This window comes from Ictalurus furcatus, chromosome 6 (genome assembly GCF_023375685.1).
Source record: "Ictalurus furcatus strain D&B chromosome 6, Billie_1.0, whole genome shotgun sequence".
Classification (NCBI taxonomy): domain Eukaryota; kingdom Metazoa; phylum Chordata; class Actinopteri; order Siluriformes; family Ictaluridae; genus Ictalurus; species Ictalurus furcatus.
Window position 1 is genome coordinate 27,759,255 of NC_071260.1, and position 21,879 is coordinate 27,781,133.

General features: G+C 38.9%; 1 protein-coding gene across 1 annotated transcript in view; it reads right to left on the reverse strand.

Moving 5' to 3' along the window:
- Positions 1–21,879, reverse strand: part of spegb (striated muscle enriched protein kinase b) — a 104,984-nt gene that overhangs the window by 12,543 nt on the left and 70,562 nt on the right. Inside the window, exons 12-33 of the mRNA XM_053627445.1 lie at positions 18,240–18,500; positions 17,790–17,948; positions 17,483–17,672; positions 16,230–16,459; positions 15,857–15,976; positions 14,314–14,418; positions 12,990–13,196; positions 12,791–12,914; positions 11,807–11,979; positions 11,530–11,642; positions 10,540–10,708; positions 8,573–8,672; positions 6,300–6,500; positions 5,402–5,459; positions 5,106–5,183; positions 4,471–4,643; positions 4,349–4,375; positions 4,020–4,172; positions 3,863–3,905; positions 3,367–3,435; positions 627–3,264; positions 107–256 (exon numbers count right to left, since the gene is read on the reverse strand). Of these exons, the coding sequence (XP_053483420.1) occupies positions 107–256; positions 627–3,264; positions 3,367–3,435; positions 3,863–3,905; positions 4,020–4,172; positions 4,349–4,375; positions 4,471–4,643; positions 5,106–5,183; positions 5,402–5,459; positions 6,300–6,500; positions 8,573–8,672; positions 10,540–10,708; positions 11,530–11,642; positions 11,807–11,979; positions 12,791–12,914; positions 12,990–13,196; positions 14,314–14,418; positions 15,857–15,976; positions 16,230–16,459; positions 17,483–17,672; positions 17,790–17,948; positions 18,240–18,500 (5,541 nt within the window). The remainder of the gene's footprint in view (positions 1–106; positions 257–626; positions 3,265–3,366; positions 3,436–3,862; positions 3,906–4,019; positions 4,173–4,348; positions 4,376–4,470; positions 4,644–5,105; positions 5,184–5,401; positions 5,460–6,299; positions 6,501–8,572; positions 8,673–10,539; positions 10,709–11,529; positions 11,643–11,806; positions 11,980–12,790; positions 12,915–12,989; positions 13,197–14,313; positions 14,419–15,856; positions 15,977–16,229; positions 16,460–17,482; positions 17,673–17,789; positions 17,949–18,239; positions 18,501–21,879) is intronic.

The window sequence follows — 21,879 nt, forward strand, 5'->3', positions numbered from 1 at the left end:
ACCAACAAATCTGGTTGAAGTTCCTGTTTCCTATGGACTGTTTGAGATCAAATAAAATGTTGCACAACAATAATTCTGTGAATATCCAGTGAAGAAAAAGGCATACCTGAGGCTGTCCGGGAATACTGGCGAGAGTGGAGTGAGCCGTTCTCTCTGGCTATAGCAGTGGGTATGTCTGGCTGGGATATGGTCTTATCCCTTCTCCCTCTGGTTAGGCCCCATCGATCCCATCGTGACCTCCGTTCAGTCTCTGCCCCTTGGAGGAAATTAACATAACATTCAGACTCAATCCCACAAGTGTGTCCAAATAGGGCTGGTATAATGGGAAGCTTTTTTTGGAACTAATCATGGTGCATCTGGCTTAATAATCACAAATCATAAATACCATAAATAAAGACAATCAAACTTAATTAATGGAATCACCATACACCTGATACCATTAATTAACTTTGATTGTCTTTATTGATGGTATTAATAATTTATGATTATTAAGCCAGATGCACTATGTGCCTCTTAAATTATAACAAAAGCTTGGACCCGTATCACAATGTCAATCAAAGCTAGTTCATAATTAACTTCACAATAAATCTTACAGTATGTCTTAAATAAATTGTTATGTAACATACTTTTGATGGCTGACTCTGACTGTATGCTGGACATAGAATCCAAAGACTCAGAGGAGGCCCCATTGCCAGACTGGGAAGCTAGCTGATTCTGTGGGATACCCATTCTCTTCAGACTGCCTCCCTCTGAGCTAGAACGCCGCAGTATAGACAACAAAGGAGTCTTCTTGGTTTCTGTCTTCTCCTCTTTGCCATCTTTTCTTTCCTCAGAATGGCTCCTGATCTTCATGGATATGCCGGCCACTGTGTTGCTGATCTTTCTGCGCATAGCTAGCACAGGAGACTCATTTGGCTTTTTGGTCTCTGGCTCTGGAGGTGCCTCTGGTCCTCCATCCAGTCTCATCATCTCCACTTCCTTTTTGTCGTGTGACCCTCTCCTACCCAAAGCCCAAGATAAACGACGCCTTGGGACACTGATATCATCTTCTTTGGGCTTTTCCTCATTTCTCTCAATTGTAGGGGACCTTTTCAGGCGCATGGACAGTCTTCTCATAAAACCTGGGTCTTTTTCTGCTTCACGGAGATCCTGAACAGACTTGGACTTCTCCTCCAATTTTCTGTGTACAAACTCTAAAGGAGCACCAACTGGTCCTGGACGATACATCTCTTCTGTAACCTCAGGAGCAACTATAGTGGATTTTTCTTCTGTCTTTTGCCATGAAAGAAGTTTCAGCCCACGAGTGAGAGACGACTCACGTTTCTTGAATCGAGCCTCAAAGACCTCCTCAGAGGCAAGATCTTGGATTTCACCTCCAGGAGACGACTCTCTCTTTATGGAAGCATGTGTGAGAGTCTTGGGTGGACTTGGTTCCTTTGCTGGTTGTTCTACTGATGCAACTCTAGAGAAAACTGCAGGATGTTCGGTGGTTTGCTGAGTGTTTGACTTGGATGATGGTGTTGTTGACATAAGAATTGACTCTGAAACATGTCTGGACATGGTTGCAGGGACAGGTCCAGTTGGAGAAGCTGTTGTTGACATATTTGTAGATGTAGGGATGGTTGTGGCTTGGTTGGGTGGTTGCAGTGATGGGACTATAATGGCCTGCATGATACTTGCATATGCAGATGTCCTGCCATCTGGAAGAACAGTTAGTACAGGGGGAGTGGGGGTCACATATGGTGAGACAACGCTCTGAGGGGCCACAACTGGGGCAACCTCAATGGTACTAGTAGGTGTAATGACCTCTGAGGATTTAACTGGTGCTACTTCTTCCTCAACTTCTTCGTCCTCTATCTTAGGAACAGACGGTTCTCGTTCAATTACAGATTCGATTAGTTCCTTCTCCTCTCCTTCCTCCTCTTCTTCAATCTTCTCTACTATCACTCTTGGCACCATAATAGGTGTTGACCTGCTTTGTAGGACTTTCTTAGGTTCTTGGATAGTTTCCTCTAACATGCTTAAGTCTTTCTTTTGAACCACATCATCACTGAACTTCTGATCATCATTTTTCACTACAGTAGCAATGTCTGTTTGCTTAATAGGAATTTCCTCATGCTTAAACTCCCTGATAGGTGATGGTTCTTTGTCTTCTACATTTATCTTTGTCTCATGTTTATTTGGTTCAGGAGTAAGTGATTTTGGGGTAACGGGGCGTGAATCTGGCTTGACTGGATCTGCAAGAACAGACATGGACACAGCTTCCTGCAGGCGACGTTCTTCAACCTGGGCTACAGGAATCTCTAGAGGCCCCCCGATCCTCCGGTGTAGGGGCATAGGCTCAGCATCACCCTGGCTGAAGGAAGCACTCTTACGGAGCACTTTGGTCTTTGGAATGTCATCTCGAGGAGAGTCACTGGATGCTGCCCGAACTAATGGAGGGTTACCTAGACGAGGTCCTCGTATATAGCACTTCTCATCACCCATGCCCAAGGTCTCCAGCAGGGGGCCTCGAAGGCCACTCATCTTGTTGTCCACGGAGCCTCCTCTGAGAAGCCTTTGTCTCATCAGCTCCAGTTTCAAGGCATAATCCTCTTGGCTCAGCTTGGCCGCTCCTGGGCTTGGGCTCCTTCGTGGCAGTTCCATAGACACAGACTTTTTAAGGACTCTTCTACCTTCTGTGGGACTCTCCTCAGCACCCTCCTCTGGCTTGATATGGAGTTGTAGGGCACTATCTGCTGAGCTCCCTCTACGCAGTTCACCTCTACGACGAGCTCCTTCAGGCTTGTCAGACTCCGTACTTGAACCTCGTCGAAGGGGCCTTTTTGGCTGCTCTGTCCTTGTGGACAATTCCCCTGGTTCTTCATCAGAGGACCCTTTTTCATCATCAAGTGTTGTGCTCTTCCTTGCTCGGTCCTGCACATCAGCATCACCAGCTTCATCTACTTGCTCACATTCCATGGGCTCTGGCTTTTGAGTGGTTGGTCTTGACCTTTCAAGGTTGCTATTAGTCTTGACTATTATTTCATCATCCCCAATAATCTCATTCAGTGACATTCTGGAGCCTGAGAACTCCATATTCAGTGGCATAGGTATAAATGGCAGCTCATCAATGTCTTCATCAGAGTCTGATGAAGAAGATGGTGGTGGCGAACCTTCTTTTAAATGCCGTGGAACAGCTATGGAAATATGACTTGAAGAGTCATCCAGCAGTGCAGGTATTGACCTCATGACCATTTTGGACTTGTAGCTAATAAGAGACCTCTGTAAATGATTTAATATTTGTTACTATAAAATAAAAACATACTAAAAAATAAAATGAAATATGGAAGGATGTAAATAAAATATCTATGTTTCTTTTCTGACCTGCCATTTTCTTCTCAACAAGAATTTTTTGAGAGACTCTGTGCTGATGCTCTTTCCCTTATTCAGTATCTGAAAAAGACAGATGGCTGTCAGAGAAATTAATTGTAAAGAATGATTGATCATGAGGGAAAAAAATCACAATAACTTCCATTAGAATACCATTATAAGGCATCATGGTGTATGCTAGGCACATTAATAGTGATTGATCAGAAAAAATAATGCTCAATGTCAGTTTAAACATTTCTTACGATACTCAATTTGAATTCATTTAATTGACCTGTTTGCTAACTTAAAATTCATTTACCGTGTAATAATAAAAGTATAATAAATGATAATAAATAATAAAATGCATCTAAATTGAGATTCAAATACAAATAAAAACAGAATTAAATTTTCTGTTAAAATTAAAATACTGAAAATGCAGATTATAATTATTCCAGCAAATGATCTTTTATTCATTCTGCTCTCTTTTAACTGCTATTTATTTCCCTCATACCTTGAACCATGGATGACGAAGACACCCACAGGCATCTGGCCTCCTGTGAAGAAAAAAAGCCAAACGATGACGTTAAAATTGTAGATGTTCAGTGAGTACTTTAGAAACAATTCACTAATGACTTGTACAGCTAGATTTAACAGTACTTTGTACTTACAGTCTGTCAGCCACTAGTAATTTGATGACAAATCCTTTTGCTTCATGGCAGAGATCAGCAAACATGCTCTCTTCGAAAGCCACGTTGTAATTCCTGATGTTGAGGACGGAGGTTCGGTCATTTTCTCCCGCAAATGGAGACACGCCAGTTAGACTAGATGAAAGAGAAAACTTTGTTTAACACAACTAGATATATGTATTTTTTTAAAAAAATAAAAGACATACCATAAACTCAGTGGAAAATTATTCTAAGATCAACAAGATACTTTTCAATTATACTTAAAAATTCACATATTTATATCAGATATGGCTCACAAGAAGTCAACCTACCACAGATAGGTCAAGACGCCAACCGGCCTGAGGAAAAAAAAATATGTTAGCATATTCATGACATTCTTGTCTGTACAATATATTTTTATTCTGAGATGTACTGTAGGCACCAGGTGGTTTACCAGATGTCAGTTGCCTTGGAGACTGGTGTCTGGTTAACAATCTCTGGGGCAATGAATTCCGGAGTACCATATTTGCAATACTGCGCTTCACCAGGTGTAAACTTCACTGCGTTTCCAAAATCACAAATCCGGATCTGATCGCTGGAATGATCAGCCATGAGGATGTTGTCAGGCTTTGAGTCAAAATACAAGTGGCCAGGATTAAAAAGAAGAAGAGGAGAAAAATATTGTATGTTTAAATCATTGCACAAGGGATTGTAAAATACACAAGGAAATACAGTGTGTAAGATTTACTAATAAAATAAATCTGGATGTATCAGAAATCATTTGTAAAAAGGGTTACAGATAAAATAGAAAAACAGGGGACCAAAAACGGATCCTGCTGGGTAGTGTGGTAGTGTAGTAGAAAAGAATTTATATCCCAACTGTAATAAAATTGTGTCTATAAATAAATTTTGTTATAAACCAAGTGAAAGATATATATCTGCAATAACAACAGAGAAAAGCTCAGACAGTATTTTATGGTTTAGGATATCAAAGCAAGCTAAACACTAAAATGATAAAATGTGCAGAGGCATCAGCAATGGTGTGAAGGATTGCTAAATCGTATATATACAGTACAATAATAGAGTCACCTTAATGTCCAAATGCAGAACGTCATTTTGATGAAGATAGTTAATTCCTTCCAACACTTGTCTCATGCTGGAGCGAATCTGTAAACATACAAATGATGAATAGAAAGACTTAAAAACACATGCCTCTTGTGCTGTACTTTACAGCACCAGATAAATTCACTGCTAGCCCTGGAAATGTATCCTCTCACAGAATTTATTTTTACACCTAAACCTACTCGACCACATGTAGCCAGCTTATGCATCACCATTTGTCACTTATTTGTGAATACGGGGAGGGACAGGAAGGTGTCACTTACCTCTGCCTCATTCACTGTTGATTTCTTTGATAGCCTATCCAGAAGCTCCTCATGACATCTTTAGGTAACTGTTAAGGGCATATACAGGCTCCGAACCTAAAATTACATAATGAGTATCTGTGTGTGTGTGTGTGTGTGTGTGTGTGGTAGTGAAACAACATTGGCTGTGTTTCCAGCTAGCCTAGCAACAAAGATATAACCAGATTTATTTTGCGCACACACAGCATGCTGCAGCCTTCAAGGCACCAGGCCAAGTACATTAAGAAAAGTACTGCAAGACTATAGGCCTCACACTGTGGCCCATAATTCATTGCAAATACTCAGATTTTTTCATGTTATATATTTCCATCTTGCTATAACATCTAATAATCTGTTCTTTTTACACTATGTAGCACTTTGTAAATATCTTTGAAGACAACAAAAAAAAACAAGTTATAGTTACATGTAACATTATGGAATGCCCGTGAGACAAAAAAAAAAACAAAAAAAAGGACAAGAAACAATATTACAAATCACTGCCACTGGAGACTTCTTCCATAAATGTTACACATACGTCTCCTAACAGAAAACTTCACCAAATCACCAATGAGATGTTTTACTCTTTTAAATAAAAACACATTTAAAAGGTCTGTTTACTATTAGGCTTGGACTTACAGTCAGAACTACTATCGGCGCTCCTGTTATATTAATCAAATTTATATAAATAATATTTCTTCTTCTTATTATTATTATTAATAAAATGTCTGATGTTACAGGCATTCTAGTAGGCATTGTTTTCCCCAAAGCATAACAATTATTTAGCTGAATAAATTCCGTGTTTACAGGTTTGTAGCACAGGGATTGAAACAAGTATTCACACCAGAAAGGTTTTCACCCTGTTGAATAATGAAAAGGATACATCTCAGTAATGATGATGACCGCATTCTTCTTCTCAAAGGCATCATGGAAGTAGATGATCCTTTCATGGTCAAGGTGAGACAAGATGTTCATCTCCCTTAGGGCTGAGGCTTTTCTCTTGGCACGAGCCGAGATGAACTTGGCTGCATACTCCCTTTTTCCCGTCTTGTGTGTCACACGCTTCACATACGAGAAGGCTCCTCTGGAACAGAGCACGTCCCAGGCACAATTAAAATGAAATAAAATAAACACAAGCTCACCATTTTGTGGAACACTTTGGAGGATATTTTATATTTGCACCTGGCCTAGGAAATGCTGCAAATTGAAATAAGAATCCCAGCAGCAGGTGGAATATTGCCTATGGCTTTAACGTACTACATTAGGTTGAAAGTGTGTTGGGGGAGTTTCGAGCAGGTGAAGGGATATATCAGCAATAACAGAGAGGTGTTGTGGAAGGATGGAGGTGAGAATTATTCTGTTTTAGCCTGCAAATAGTCTGTGATGTCTTAGAGAAGAGAAAGTCCCTCCAGGGAAATTCACAGCAGAAGAGAAATATCACTGAGCCAAAGAGAACATTTCTCACTAATGATCTATACATTGACCATAATAATGCTGTCAGACAGCAGGATGAATATGTAAATTGCTGCTTTCTCAGACATAGGAATATATTTACATTTGCAAATCAGTGCTCATTTATTCACACTATCAAGCCAAGCTTGAAATTTGCAGTAAACCTGTACTATTACTCTCATTTCATTGTGTGTATTCGATATAATCAGACTTAATGATCCCTCCACGGTTGGTAGCTGTCATATGATAGGTGAGAGTGGGCTGGTTAGTTGGGAATTGGTTACAACTGGGAGAAAATGTTGATGGTGGTGGGGGGATGGAGGAGATGCAGTGGAAGTAACTCTATATATGTGTATATCGTATATTAGTGCATTAATTAGTAGTTGCCTGGCTGACAAATAGGATCAACAACCAGAAAAAGAAAACAAAAAAGCTACTGGCAAACAAAAGCAACTAGAGCATGAGCTATACTTATAGATGACAAAGAATCTTTCCAGGATCAAGAACATAGGTATGTGGAAATACTGACAATTCAGCTCAGAGCTGTCATATAAGTCTCCTGCTAGCACAACAAGAAGTCACAAACATGTTAAACATATCTAGAGAAAATAAAGATGCTAGCCAGGCTTGAATAATATATTTTACATGTCATGTGATCTAATGGCTGAAACTTTGCCCTAGGTTTTTGAATATCTACTACTTTTTATCCGAGTCAGTCAGGTTTCCGCTCAACCGAAACATAGGACTGGGCAAGCACACTGGAGTTTCCACATGCTCGGTGGGTTAGCTAATAAATTATAATCATAATTTATAAGAAACATGTTTTGTGTGCACATGTCTGTATGTGGTGTGGTAATGTGTGCGCATCATGGTTTAGCAGCAACAGCATGTGTACCAGCAACAGCAGGTGTCTTCTATCTTGCGTTTGTGTGTATATATGTGTGTGTTTGAATGCACAGACATGAGGATTATTATTACAGACACACAGGCTGTGGGAGAGGACAGAGTGCTGAGCAGAAATATGACCAAACAGGCCATCATGCTATTAACTCTTCTTAGCACTCACTTCTCTAAAACAAATTCGACACTCACTTCCTGCCAATTTAATGTTTATGTAATCATCTGTTTTCGAAGCTATTTGCTACCAAACCTGGAGGCAATATACTATGGGTTGCAATGTTGGTCTGTTATGTAATAAGAATGAAGAATAACTGTGTTAAAGATTATTTCTAGATTCCTTTTGGTAAATTCCTATCATATAAATATGCTTGATTTGTTAGGTTCTATTGCAAGGTTAAATGTGATAAAACCAAGTGATCTAAAGAAATGAAACGAGTCTCTGTCACTGAGCATTTCTGTTCAGAAGCTCGTAAAAAGAGCAGAACATTTCTATGAGCTTCAGTACAATTAAGTGAATATCAAACATCCCAATCCTCTGAGAAAAAGTCATGTCAGAGATCAGCATAAATTTCCTTTCTTCGCCATCTCACACTGAAATTAAATAAGTCCATCCACCCAAACATTCTCAGACCTTTGACGCTAATGCTTTCTTGAATGTTAAATTTCGCCTGATGATTCAGAGGAGCTTAGACAGATCGTCAGTAAGAGCTGACGGAGTTGATTCTCCACGGCTGTGGTCTGGCGTCTACAGTCATTACAGGGAAATGATGTGTATCCGAGTGTGGCTGCAGGTGGATGACTCACCTCCCAATCTCTTTGTGCACGTCATAGTAATCAGTGAGTCGTCGCATCCTCCTCAAGATAGACTCCTCATCCTCCATCGGGTCATCCTTCTCCTGTTTAGCTACAGACATATGCAGGCATAAATAAGAGTAGACATACAAAAATGCATACAGTATACACAGAGAAAAATCACCAGCTAATAAAAAAGATTTTAGGATTAGATATTAAAGTTTAGATTAATAGTTAGATCTAAAAAATATGTTACGATTGAATTAAAATGATCAGAAATGGAAAATCCATTAAATCCTTATGCAATCCCATTTCCAAAAAAGTTGGGACGCTGTGTAAAATGTAAATAAAAACAGAATGCAATGATTTGCAAATCTCATAAACCCAGATGTTATTCACAACAAAACACAGAAAACATATCGAATGTTTAAACTGGGAAATTTTAAGGAAAGGTAATTTTGAATTTGATGGCCGCAACACATCTCAAAACAGTTGGAACGGGGCAACAAAAGGCTGGAAAAGTAAGTGTCACTAAAAAGAAACAGCTGGAGGTTAATGAGCAACAGGTCAGTAACATGATTGGGTATAAAAAGAGTATCTCAGAGAGGCAGAGTCTTTCAGAAGTAAAGATGGGCAGAGGTTCACCAATCTATGAAAAACTGCGTCTTCATTTTGTGTAACAATTTCAGAATAATGTTCCTCAACGTAAAAGGTTTAGTAACGCTGATATGTCCAGCAACAATGGTAAGGGAGGGATGCTAGGTAGCATGTCATCATGCTTATTAGCAACACTTACATTGATAAATATGACTATTAGCTGAATTAGCATAATTTAAATACACTACATTAAAGCTCTTACATGTTATGGACTAGATTAGAACTGTGACAGTTAAACAGTTTCAATATACTTAAAGAGATTTTCTGAATACATGATACTGTACGTGTCACAATGTTTAGTTTTGCTACCATTTTGCAGAATGAAGAATGTACAAATTAAATGTGGGATTCCACAACTGGGATGCTAATTTTTCACTTTAAATATTTATCACTTAAACATAAATTAGTTTTAATCATTTGATAAAATATTGAATCCAAGAAAACATCCATTTAACTTTTAAAAATGGATGGTTCAAATGGTTTAAAGTAACAGGGTTGTGTTTTTTAACGCACAGAATTAGTAAATACACAAAATGTGCTAAACTAGCACCCATGTTAATGAAGACAATGATCACTAAAGAAATGTACTTTCAATTATAATCTCCGTAGTCAGAAAATTTGGACTTCCTGTCCAGACTTCCTGTTGAACGTGTGCTTCATGTTTTTATAACCAATATAGGGTGACTGAAGGATGGTTGAAACATTAGATGTTTAATGTATTTGCATATTAATGCCTAAAGAGTAAGATTTTTGAAGCATTTAAATGATTATATTTCAGGTTAAACTGTAGCTATAGTGGGTGGGATGGCCAGAATTCTGTTTTCTAAGTATTATAGAGTATTTGTTCATGTTTTAAGTTGTTGACAGTTTTTCTACCAGTAACATACTTTGTTTATTCAACTTTAAGATATCATAAATTTATTTCACCAAAACGACGGTTGTCCTGATGACACATGCCTTTAAAATGTCTTTTACCTTTACTTTACTTTCATATTTGTAAATGTAATATTATTTGGACACAAATCGACACCAATCATGGAATCACCCAAACGATTTAACACACACATATATACAAACAAAAGATCAGTAACAACGGAGCTGGTCATAAAAATCTTTCCGAAAAGAGTATAGTTACATAATTTATCATGATATAGATCGATTGTCTTATGGGCCAGCCTTGCTGTATTAACACATCTGTTATGGGATAAGAACTATTTTGTTTGTTTGAAAAGAGACAGACCTGAACACTGTGCAAATATGTAACAGTACCACTCTAAAACCTTAGTGCTGTAATCAGAAATGTGAACTTTAAAGACTCATACTGGCATGGACAGTTAGCTCCGCCTTGCAGGAAACTGAGCCAGCAAGGTTCTTGGCAGTGCAGGTGTAGACCCCAGAATCTTGTGGCTGAGTATTGAGCACTAGCAGAGAGCACTCGTTGTCATCGTACACAAAGGTAAAATGGCTACTCTCTGATAGAAGGATGTCATTCTGAAAAGCAAAAACAACACCACCTTCAGTGACTCAAACACTTTGTCAGGAAAAAGTGGCACACACTAAAATGTGCAATATGTCTTTTCATAATGCTCTCCATTAGCTACAACATAATGGGTCTGTAAGCTGTAAACAAAATGTTTCGAATATTCTCGGTTTTCAATCCTGCATTGAAATTCCCCAGATTTTCCATGGCTCCATTTGTGCAGACTTCAGATGTTAACCACAGCGAGTCATATTGCAGCCCTGAGGCACAAGCTGAAACATCCAGTGGTATATTTAATAGCATAAATTAGCATGCTTAACAGAGCGTGGGGGTTCTCCATGGGAAGGGAGGTGGGTGTAAGGGAGATCAGTGAGTAAAAGAAAGAGGCAAGAAAGGCAGAGAAAGTTAGCAAGACCACTGAAGGGAAGATATGAGTCTTTAAAAGCTAAAGAAGAAAAGGAGAGAAGGAGCAGGAGGGAGATTTTGTATGGGTATGAAAGTGTCTTAGTTACAACTATATAAAAAGCCAAGCAGGTAGGAAAGGGTTTGTTCTATCTTTACAAACTGAAAGTTTCTCTGATCCACAAAGCAAGGAGAGATTCTCCTACACATAGAGAATAGAAATGAACTGCTTCAGGTGCAGGGATTTGTATTAAATGTACAGTGCAAGTAAAGAAAATGTCAGCAAACACATTTTAGAACATGGTTTGCAGATATGAAATGCTTCCTGAATTATATCATTACATTCTTACATAACCAGCCTCTCACACTTAGTGAAATTAGAATGGTATTGAGAGAAAAACAAAAGACAAAATAGGAATAAGTAACATACCTTGTACCAGAGGATGTCTGGAATGGGCTTCCCTTCAACGACCACAGCAAAGCGAGGTGTCTCACCAACACTTACATCCAGATCCTCCATAATAGACTCAAATGTTGGGGCCACTGGGAAGAGAGTAACACATGCAGAAAGAATGAGGGCGAGAACAGTGAAAAGGTCACAGACAAAGGTCATGCTTATAAATATCATAGCATTTCTAAAGAACAACACACTGTTACAACATAACAAAATGGCAATATGAGTAGATGCTCTGTCGTGCTTTGCCTACCTGCCATCTCTAGCAAGAGGAGACAGGACTCTGTCCCGTATGGATTGCTAGCAGTGAAGCTAAGTGGTCCCACATCACTGCTCCTCACCTTACAGAGCTTTAGTGTGTGTTGGTCATCATCAGGCATGCTCATCTCAAACAGCCCGGCTCTGTTCGACAAGGTCGCTCCTCTCCTGATAAAAACAGCAGCCAGTCTGACCACAGCTCAAATTTAGTGCAGTGTACAGAAAATTCGAAATGTATTGTTTGAGTACAGTTATAGAAGAAAAATGTGACTATCTGAAGGGTTTCCTCAGCCTACCACACATATTTATGTATGGTGTGTGTGTGATAATTTAGACAGGAAAACAATATCATTAAAAGTAGATGCTGTAAAGGTACATTTTTGTTTGAATGTAAATGTATCCTAAAAAGTCAAGGGTATAATTATGTCCAAGTAAGTATTTTTGATGTCCCTACTTAGTTATAATCCTCTAACTAAAGCAACAAAAGATATTCACTGAATGATACCACATCAGTGACGATTCCCAATTTGAGTGTAGAGTGTAGAAAATATATTCAAATTGTTGGGGGTAGGGGGACATCTTGAGTGACATATCATTATCTGAGGTTATATTGAATCTGGAGTTATATAGAATAATATGTGATGTATTTGTCAAAGATGACACCATGATCATGCAAAACACAAACGCATACAAAAGTGGAAAGGCTTTAAATGGTATGCTTAAAAGAGTTAAGGCTAAAAACTGCAGCCTATATTCTGGTATGTTATATGTATATTTTGAAGAAAAAGCGGCAAGTTTGAATGAGTTACACAAATAACCCTGCAGAGTTTTGACCCACACCACATCCACTCAATTCAGCTTTTCACTGGAACCAATTTATTTTCCATTTGGGTTAGATCTGAAATTACTTATTATGCAGAACTTTAGAAGTAGCTTTATAGGCCCAAGGCACATTTGTATAATTGAACAGATAACTCACATCTTCCAGGTGACAGCTGCATTGACGTGGTTAAGAGTGACCGTGATGTTGACCGACTGATTCTCCACCACATATACCATATCTGGCTTGTCAGTAATAACTGGTGCCTCCTTGAGATATGGACCTGCAGGAAAAGATACAAAAAAATTATAATCATACTGAAATAACACAGCTCACTAGTATGTTTGTGTGTGCTTACCTCTGTCTATGAGCTGTACTGTTTCTGTGGCCGGAGACGGCTTGCTAAAGGCTTTGCTGGTGATTGATAGGATCCTAAAGGCATAGCGGACACCCTTGGATAGTGAGGTGACAGTGTAGGAGGTCTGCTTTAGGCTGGAAGCGATTATAGTCCATTGTATAGAGCCCAAGGCCTGCTGCTGGACAGCGTACATCAAGGTGCTGGGATCTGGAACCATGAAATGGATTAAAACAACATTTTTATGCCTTTCTTGGTCTGACCATATTGTATATTAGGGGTCATCAACAGGTAGGACATGTTCCAGATGTGGATCCATCAAAGTATTTAAGTGGACTGAACTGAGTACATATAAACATATAGTTTAGTCATAGTTTGCTAAACATAAACCAATGCAGCTTTTGAAGGAGATTCATTGTTGCAGCCAATCCCATGCCATCCATCCATCCATTTTCTATACCGCTTATCCTTCAGGGTCGCAGGGAACCTGGATGCTATCCCAGGGAGCAACGTGCACAAGGCAGGGTACACCCTGGACAGGGTGCCAATCCATTGCAGGGCACAATCACATACAGATTCATACACTACGGACACTTTGGACATCTAATCCCATGCATTTATCAAAATTGCTAAGCTGATGTTACATACATTAGGTCAGAAAGAGGAGTTTTCACAGACTTTCATGGATTTTTCATTTTATTTACCCTCACTTGTCTGATTAGTGAACTGACGACATGGCTTGTTAAAAAAAAAGTAGAAGCATGCATTTCTTTTTCTCTACTGTATGTCAAATTTTAAACCAATGTATCTCATCTCTTCAGAATCCATGCCACTAGTCAAAAGTGATAATGTGAGTCAGCACTACAAAACAAAACATAACCAGTTTGAACTGTCTTATTTATTGCCTTAAATTAGTCATTAATGGTTAAGTATTAAAAAGTAACTTTTGTCACCATTCATACATGTTAGTTGCTTATCCAGACACAAGAATTTTTTTAATATTCTGTAATTGGACCTTTAAAATTTTTAGTTCTACATGCCCTTATACTACACCTAACATCAGTCAAGGCAGCAAAGTGATATTGGCAATTTAAAATAAGGGAGAAAGTCACAACAGTAAATATGAGGGTGACATGAGTACAAGAATGACTGACAGTTAAACTATCTTTTACAGGAATATAAATATTGAAGACAGAGAATTGCAAAATGCTCCACTCTAAATCTATCAAAGATGGGGCAGTGTGTGTTGCCTATATTCACAAAGGAACGACAGCAAAATAAAATAGTAATGCACATCCATACGAGTGTAGATGAGTAGAGACATTACCAATTGATGGGTCCAGCCGTTTGGGCTTCTTCCAGCTAAGAGTAACAATCTTGCCAGTAATAGACTCAATTACAGGTGCCCCATCTGGAGGATCAGGAAGAACGTCTACAAAAGAGAGGAGAGGAAAAATCCTGGGTAGGACAGAGATAAACCCAGACATGTGGTCTATTCTCCAAATGAACTGACAGGCTTATCTTTTAGAGAGAGGATGCAGAGAGGATCATGCATAGATTTTAGGTTGTCTGTCTCCTTAAAAGAACTGGCTCTAGGATGTTAAAAAGACCACATTTACTCTCTGAGAGGATGATCAGAGGATTGAGAAATCCAGGCAACAACTGTACTTCTGTGATATTCGCATCTCAAGTGCAATTCTTTGCAGTAAATTAATCCAAGCATATCAAATAATATTATATAGTTGGAAACTTCCTTTTATGAGAAAGTGCTAGAAAGTGTTACATTTTAATCCAGTTGACACGGTTACTGATTTCCTTTATATTACAATTTTCATTTGTTCATAAAAACAAAAACAACAACAAAAAAACATGCTGTTATGTAGATCCTGTATAAATATATCTAAACACTACTCATTATCACATTCTGGTACGTATTATTGAACTTAATCGTCTATAATTTTCTCTTTTAACCCAGTAACTGCCCACTCAAAGGTTAAATTACAGTTAATAATTAATTAATTCATAATAATAATGAATAATATTATTTAGTCCATCCATCTTCTACCGCTTACTCCTTCTGCAGGGTCATGGGTGAACTACCACCACTTCTACTACCACCACTACCACTACCACTACTACTACTATCCCTATCCCAGGGAGCATCAGGCACAAGGCGGGGTACACCGGGGTACACAGGATGCCAGTCCATCACACTCACATACACACTCATTCATACACTACGGACACTTTAGACATGCTAATCAGCCTACCATGCATGTCTTTGGACTGGGGGGGGGTTCTAAATTTGTTAGAAAATGTTGCAGACAGGTACAAACAAAAATAGTAACTGCATGAGCAGTCCTACAAACATCTTTATTTTCTTTACTTTCTTGTTGTTGTTTTTGTTTTTTTATTTATTTATTTTTTTTTTAGCTCCCCACACTTCGGTTTAAATCCAAATACAGGTGCAAATATTTGGAGCACTTATATGGAGATGCTGATAGTAGCATTGCATACACCCCTAATTAGTTAATAAATTAACAAGAATTTACCAATGTTTGAATGTTTTAGTCTCATTAGCTAATGTTGTGCTGAATCTGGAAATTGACCATTTTTGATTTTATGGTACTGTGTAAATATGCTATTAAAAGACTTATGTAGGTAGAAATGGATTAACATCTTTTTTCCCCAATACACTTTCCCTGAATATTAAACATTGTTGATCAGTATTCTCTGCAATCCACCAACCCAACCAACATCCTACTGCACTAGAGATATGTCAGTGCATATGAGGCATGCCAGGCATATACTATTGTATTGTGATGTAAACCATATATGATGCATATACTAAATGATGGCATTTCTCTCACCTGTTACATACAGATGGGCATAGCATGTGGCCTTGCCCAACTTGTTGGAAATAACACTCTTGTAGACACCTCCATGGGCATGGCAGACAGAGCGGATAACAAGACTGTGTATATCTCTGACTACAGATGAGGGGAAAAAACAATTAGGAGTGCTTAAGTGAGATTAAGAATGATTACAAGTGATAAAGTTAAGGCAGTTTCAAAAGGAGAAGTAGCCAGGGGGTATTAAGGAGGACATTCAGGCCGGCATGTAGAACACTCTGTATATTTCACTCAATCTCCTGACATTCTCATTTCAACCGAGACTGCAGTCTCAGAGTTTGACTGACGCTCTGACCTCCATGCAGAAGAATGAAATATTGCAATGGCTCACACTGCGTCATCTTCCTGTCCTCAGTGCTTTCAATCTTCTTGCCATTGTGGAACCAAGAAATGGTGGGATATGGCAGGCCAGCCACTTTGCACTTCAGCACGGCCTCTTTACCCTCAACAACATCCAAGTCGTACAGTGGCTTCACAAAGTCAGGCATGGTAAAACGCTCCACCTCGCTCTCAGGAACCTCTGGCTCCTCTGGAATGGATGGCATCTTCTCTAACTTAGCCCTAATGGGAGTTGGAGAGTGAAAGAGAGAGTCAAGCAGAACATGAGAGAGAAAGCATGATGAATAAACTGTAAATATTTAATTCCATGTCTAAACGACAAAAAAAAAAAATCTGTTGGTGTTTGGCAAACAGTATAAACACAAGCAATGAGAATTAAATACTAATTTGCATAAACTATAGCTGGCTGTAGAAGATAACATTCTTTGTTAATGGATGTTTGGCAGCAACATAAACAAAGTACTAATGCTGAGTTGTAAGAGGTTGTGATGGAGTGGAGCTCTGTCATCTTTGGTGTATGTGAACAGCAAGAGTTGCTAAACTTTGGTACTATAATTACATGTAAATGCCAATAATTTCTAATGCACTCTTCATGAAATTCATTTAACTTTTTTTTTGTTCTATGTTTCCACCCTGAAGTTGATTATTTTCCAATAACAGCACATCCAGAAATTCCTGTTTAAGTTTATGTTGTGGAACAGCTGCGAAACAAGTTAGCACTTGCATTATAGCAGATATAAACAGTCGTTCCCTCATCAGTCTCTGGTGAGTTTTATTTTTAATCACTTGAAATTAACAAGAAAGAGAAGACCGAGAATCTGTAAAGTCTTCTGTTATGAAAAGACTTCTCATAATAAATGGTAGTCACCCAAAAGTTGGCAAGTACATTCACGGTACAACTGATATAGTGATACAAACAAAACTCAAAAAGGCAAAACTCAGAGAGCTGAAAAAATAAGAACTAAGAGGTGAAAGAGTCTCTCCAAAGTGCCGTGTGTAATAAATCTGTATTTATGCAGCAAAAGCCACTTCAGCAAAAGTTTGCGTCAGTCTCCTTACACATAAATTTACACAAACTCAGGAGCTCCTGTAGGATATAAAAGTTGTTTTATATATATATATATATATATATATATATATATATATATATATATATATATATATATATATATATATGTTAATGCTCCTACAAACAATTTACAAATAAATTAGTTTTCATCCCATTTGATAAAAGAGTTCCATTACATCTGAGATGACATAGCTGGCCGCGGTTCCTGTACATAGAGCTCTGCTGAGCACTCGGCCTCGCCGTGTGTGTTCTTGGCCACCACTGTGTAGAACCCCTCATCCTCATGGCTCACATGGGAGATAACCAACGAGTGCCGGCCACCTTCCTTCAGGATGCGAATGTCCTCATTCTCTACTAATGGATTGTCTAGGAGAAGAAAACACACACACACACACACACACACACACACACACACATACGTCTGTGGTTTAGTCAGGTGCTTGACTAATACATAACAGTTTCTCATGGGAAAAAGCCTCTTACCGAAGTGAGTCCAGGTGATCATAGGTGGTGGCGTTCCACTGACCTTGCAGTCAAATCGTGCATTTCGACCCTCAATGACCTCCAACACATCCAACATTCGGGTAAATAGAGGCTCAACAGAGGCAATGACCTTCAGCTGGGCACACGAGGTCAGTTCCTCTGCAGAAGGCAAGCAATAGTAATCAGCATGATAATGAGAGCAATTCTATAATGAAGGGTAGTGTTTAAGCACTAATCATGAGCAGTTTCAGTTCTAGAGAGTCGTGGCACTGCAAAGATTTGTGCTTTGATGTAACTAAGTAGATAAATATATCATTTAAACAGCACACCCAAATCTGGTAGAAAGCACCCTGTTATAGAACCTGCTAACATAATTAATAATGGACACACGCTTGCATGCCCTACTTCGGTCCATTTTTCCACCATGATGTGATGGCTGGAGATGTTCACCTTTGGCTGTGCTCAGTTTACAGGTGTATGTGCCACTGTCGTCCTCATGCACAGAGTTGAGCAGCAATCTACACCTCTTTCCATCAAAGTGCATCTTACAGTTCAGAAGCGCTGGCTGGATGAGCTTCCCATCCGACAGCCAGTCTACGTCCACATCTTGCGGTCCAATCACATGACATTCAAACAGCACTGACTCTCCCGCCTTCACCATCACATCCCTGAGAGGCCGCACTATGGCTAGGCCAGGTTCCACTGGAGTGGCTGGAAGATGAATAGAGAGGATATAGGAGATGACATACAAGGGTTTTTCATTTTGATTAAGAGTTGGTTTTCTATGATAGCCATTGAACAGTTATGTTTTATTTTGTTTGGTAAGATAGGGTGGCGTGGTGGGGAAGTGTGTGTGTAAGTAGTTTGGCTATGTAATTAACACTAGATGTGCATCAGAAACAAACTGAGATGACATTGATGTTGGAATGTTGGCTAGTAGTACTTGTGCACTTGGTAAACCTGGTTGACACAATTATAAAGTCTTACACTTTAGTTTAGAAAGCCCAGAATGCAACCTAGAAGAATAACTGGGCTTTTCAAGTCCATGGATAATTTGTCTATCATAGAACAATGTCCTTGTCAGAGCAAATGGAGCTTGGCTAAGAGCCTGTAATCTGTGAACTACCACAGTAGGCAGGGTAGATCTGGTTTGCTAATAGCCTGTGCTAATGACTTTGTTTAAAGTTTAATGTAATTCTGTGAAGTGTATCTGATTTTTGAGGAAAAGAGCCCTATATTTTGGAATACATTTTTATTTAGGTAGCATTTTAAAGTGCCCCCCCCCCTTTCCCCCCTCCTCAATGTTGTATGTAATCTCAGTTGTGTCGTTCAGCATCATGTCCTAACCCTAGCTAGAATGAAAGTCTGCACAGCAAAATCACCAGTGTTGATTTAACACCCAGAGTGTTGAATTTACACCCTACAGTGTTTATATAAGTCCATTGGACTCAAATGAACACTCTGGGTGTTAATTAAACACTGGGGATTTTACTGTGTGGTTTCTATCAATCACATAATTGGAAAGCTACTGAAGTGATAGCCAGCTTAGTTGTAAAGGATCTGGAGAATAACCTGGGAACACTCGGTGTAAGGCATACACCATGGATAGGACACAAATCCATCACAGGGCACACACACACACACAGCTAGTCGCAATTTCAAGCCAATCCACATACCGGCATGTTTTTGGGAGGTGGGAAGAAATCGGAAAACCCAGAGGAAACCCACACAGATATGGTAGAACATGCAAAACTCTGCAGTGACAGTAACCCGAGCTCACAATTAAACTGCAGCTGTGAGGAGCCAACTCTACCCACTGCACCACCATCCTGATATTTTATTTGTTATTTAACTACTTGGAATACCTGGACTTTATTCGAGCCCAAATATTACCATACTATATAGAATGTTAAATAAATCCACCACCATTGATGTCCTTACTATTTGACATATTATACAGTAAGCAGTATTCATTTTGAGGTGCAGACTTGAAAACTTCCTGAATGTTTATTGATTTGCTACTCACACAGTGGTAGTTGTCTGGAGGCAAGCATAAATCGCATTACGTCTGTAAATTCCTTGCAATCTCCTATTTCTAACAGAGAGGACTTCTAATTCCCAAATTTTCATGCTAGCTCTTTAAATATTTATTTTGGAATAAGGTAATACACAGTTTTCCAGCCAAGAATGAAAAAAAGCAGACTCCCACAGATACACACAGATACACGTACACACAAATCTGACCCCACAATGAGATGTAATCTGCTGCTCACTACCTCACATAACTTGACATTACTTTCTTTCAAATGTAACAAATAAATATAAACAAATTAATAAGAAAGACTTAAAAACAATTAAACATAACTGTTATGGGAAAAATGCACCTTGAACGACCTGCATGTTATGTATGCTAATCTTAATGTCCTTTAACATATATGATATTCGATGGCATCTGAGATTTATTATGTAATGAAATTCTGACTTGAATTTTTAACCTGGTCTATTTTTATTTTGATTAACGGCTTCCTCCATTACTCACAAAGCCATTTGACCACCTTCTGTTAGTGGTGCTAGTGGAATTAACCCTTGCTTTATCTCTACCTAAAGTGAACGATGCAGCAGCGCCTTAGTTCTTCGGTCTGTCCAGCTCTCTCACCTCCTCTTCTGTACGCGCTGCTCAAACAGATCAGCTTCCAAAGCTTTAACTTTCATGTTATTACTTTCTTGTTAAAACCATCATGAAAGTAACATAAAATTATTAACTTTAATGTTAATACTGTCAACAGCATCACACTAGTCATCTCATAGTTCGCTAGCTGTTTTTCATTATGGAACGTTGAGTCCAACAATTGCTGGCTCCACTTCTTCTATGTAGGATTCATTAATATGGTATTGAACATTGCTGGAAAAAGGTGAGTGATAAAAAAAAGCTCTTTGGTTTTTAGGAGCTCAAAGCCAAACCTGACCCTTATCCCTCATGTTTGAGATTGTTAAATTATTTTCTCATTGTAACTACTTTAGCAGTCTCACCAACCAAACTGACACCAGAAGCACCAAGCACATCACAGATACACTATGTAGCTAAAGGTTTTGGACACCTGGCCATCACCCCCATGTGTGGCACTTCCAGGAACTATTGCCAAAAAGTTGAAAGCACACAATTGTCTGGAATGTGTTTGTATGCTGTAGCTTTAAGATTTCTTTTCACAGGAACTAAGACGCTCAAACCTGTTCCAGCATGACGATGCCCCCATGCACAAAGTGAGGTCCATGAAGACATGGTTTGCCAAGGTTGGAGTGGAAGAACTCCATATGTAATATGCACAAAGTCCTGACATCAACCCCACTGAAAACCTTTGTGATGACTAGGAACACTGACTATACACCAGGTCTCCTCAATCAACATCTGTGCCTCTACTTACTAATGCACTTATGCTGGAAAGAACACAAATTCCCACAGCCATGTGCCAAAATCTAGTGGAAAGCATTCCCAGAAGAGTGGAGGCTACTATAACAGTGAACGGGACTAAATCATGGGATGTTCAGCAAGGAAATATGAATGTGATGGTCAGATGTCCAAACTTTTGGCCATATAGTGTACTGTGTACACAAAGTGAAACAAAACCCGCCCTTCTCCACTGCAACTCAACTCAAGCCAAGGTTACTAATATAGCTAGCTAATGCATTTCATTTAAAATCATCTAGCTCGTGTCTTCATGGCCACTATTTAAACTGGGGAAACACAAACAGAGATAAATAAAATGATCCACGACGTCCCTGAGGTTATTGACAAGCACTCATACTTTTACTCGTACATAAGTCTGTAAAAAATGGTGTCCTTGCATCCCTAATACAAAGTGTCCCTTCTGATAGAAATTCTGAAGAACGTCATTAAAATATCTGTGTGGAGAAACATACAGGTTTGAACACTCAATAATCATTATTCTAAGCAGATGGCGCTGTGAGAGAAAAAAACACTCATTAAATTCTGAGGCTTTTCAGTGCAGTTTTGATGTTAAGTCTGCACCACTTTACCTTTCTGCACCACAACCTTGAGCAGATTGGGTGTAATTAAAGCAGACACGGTGAG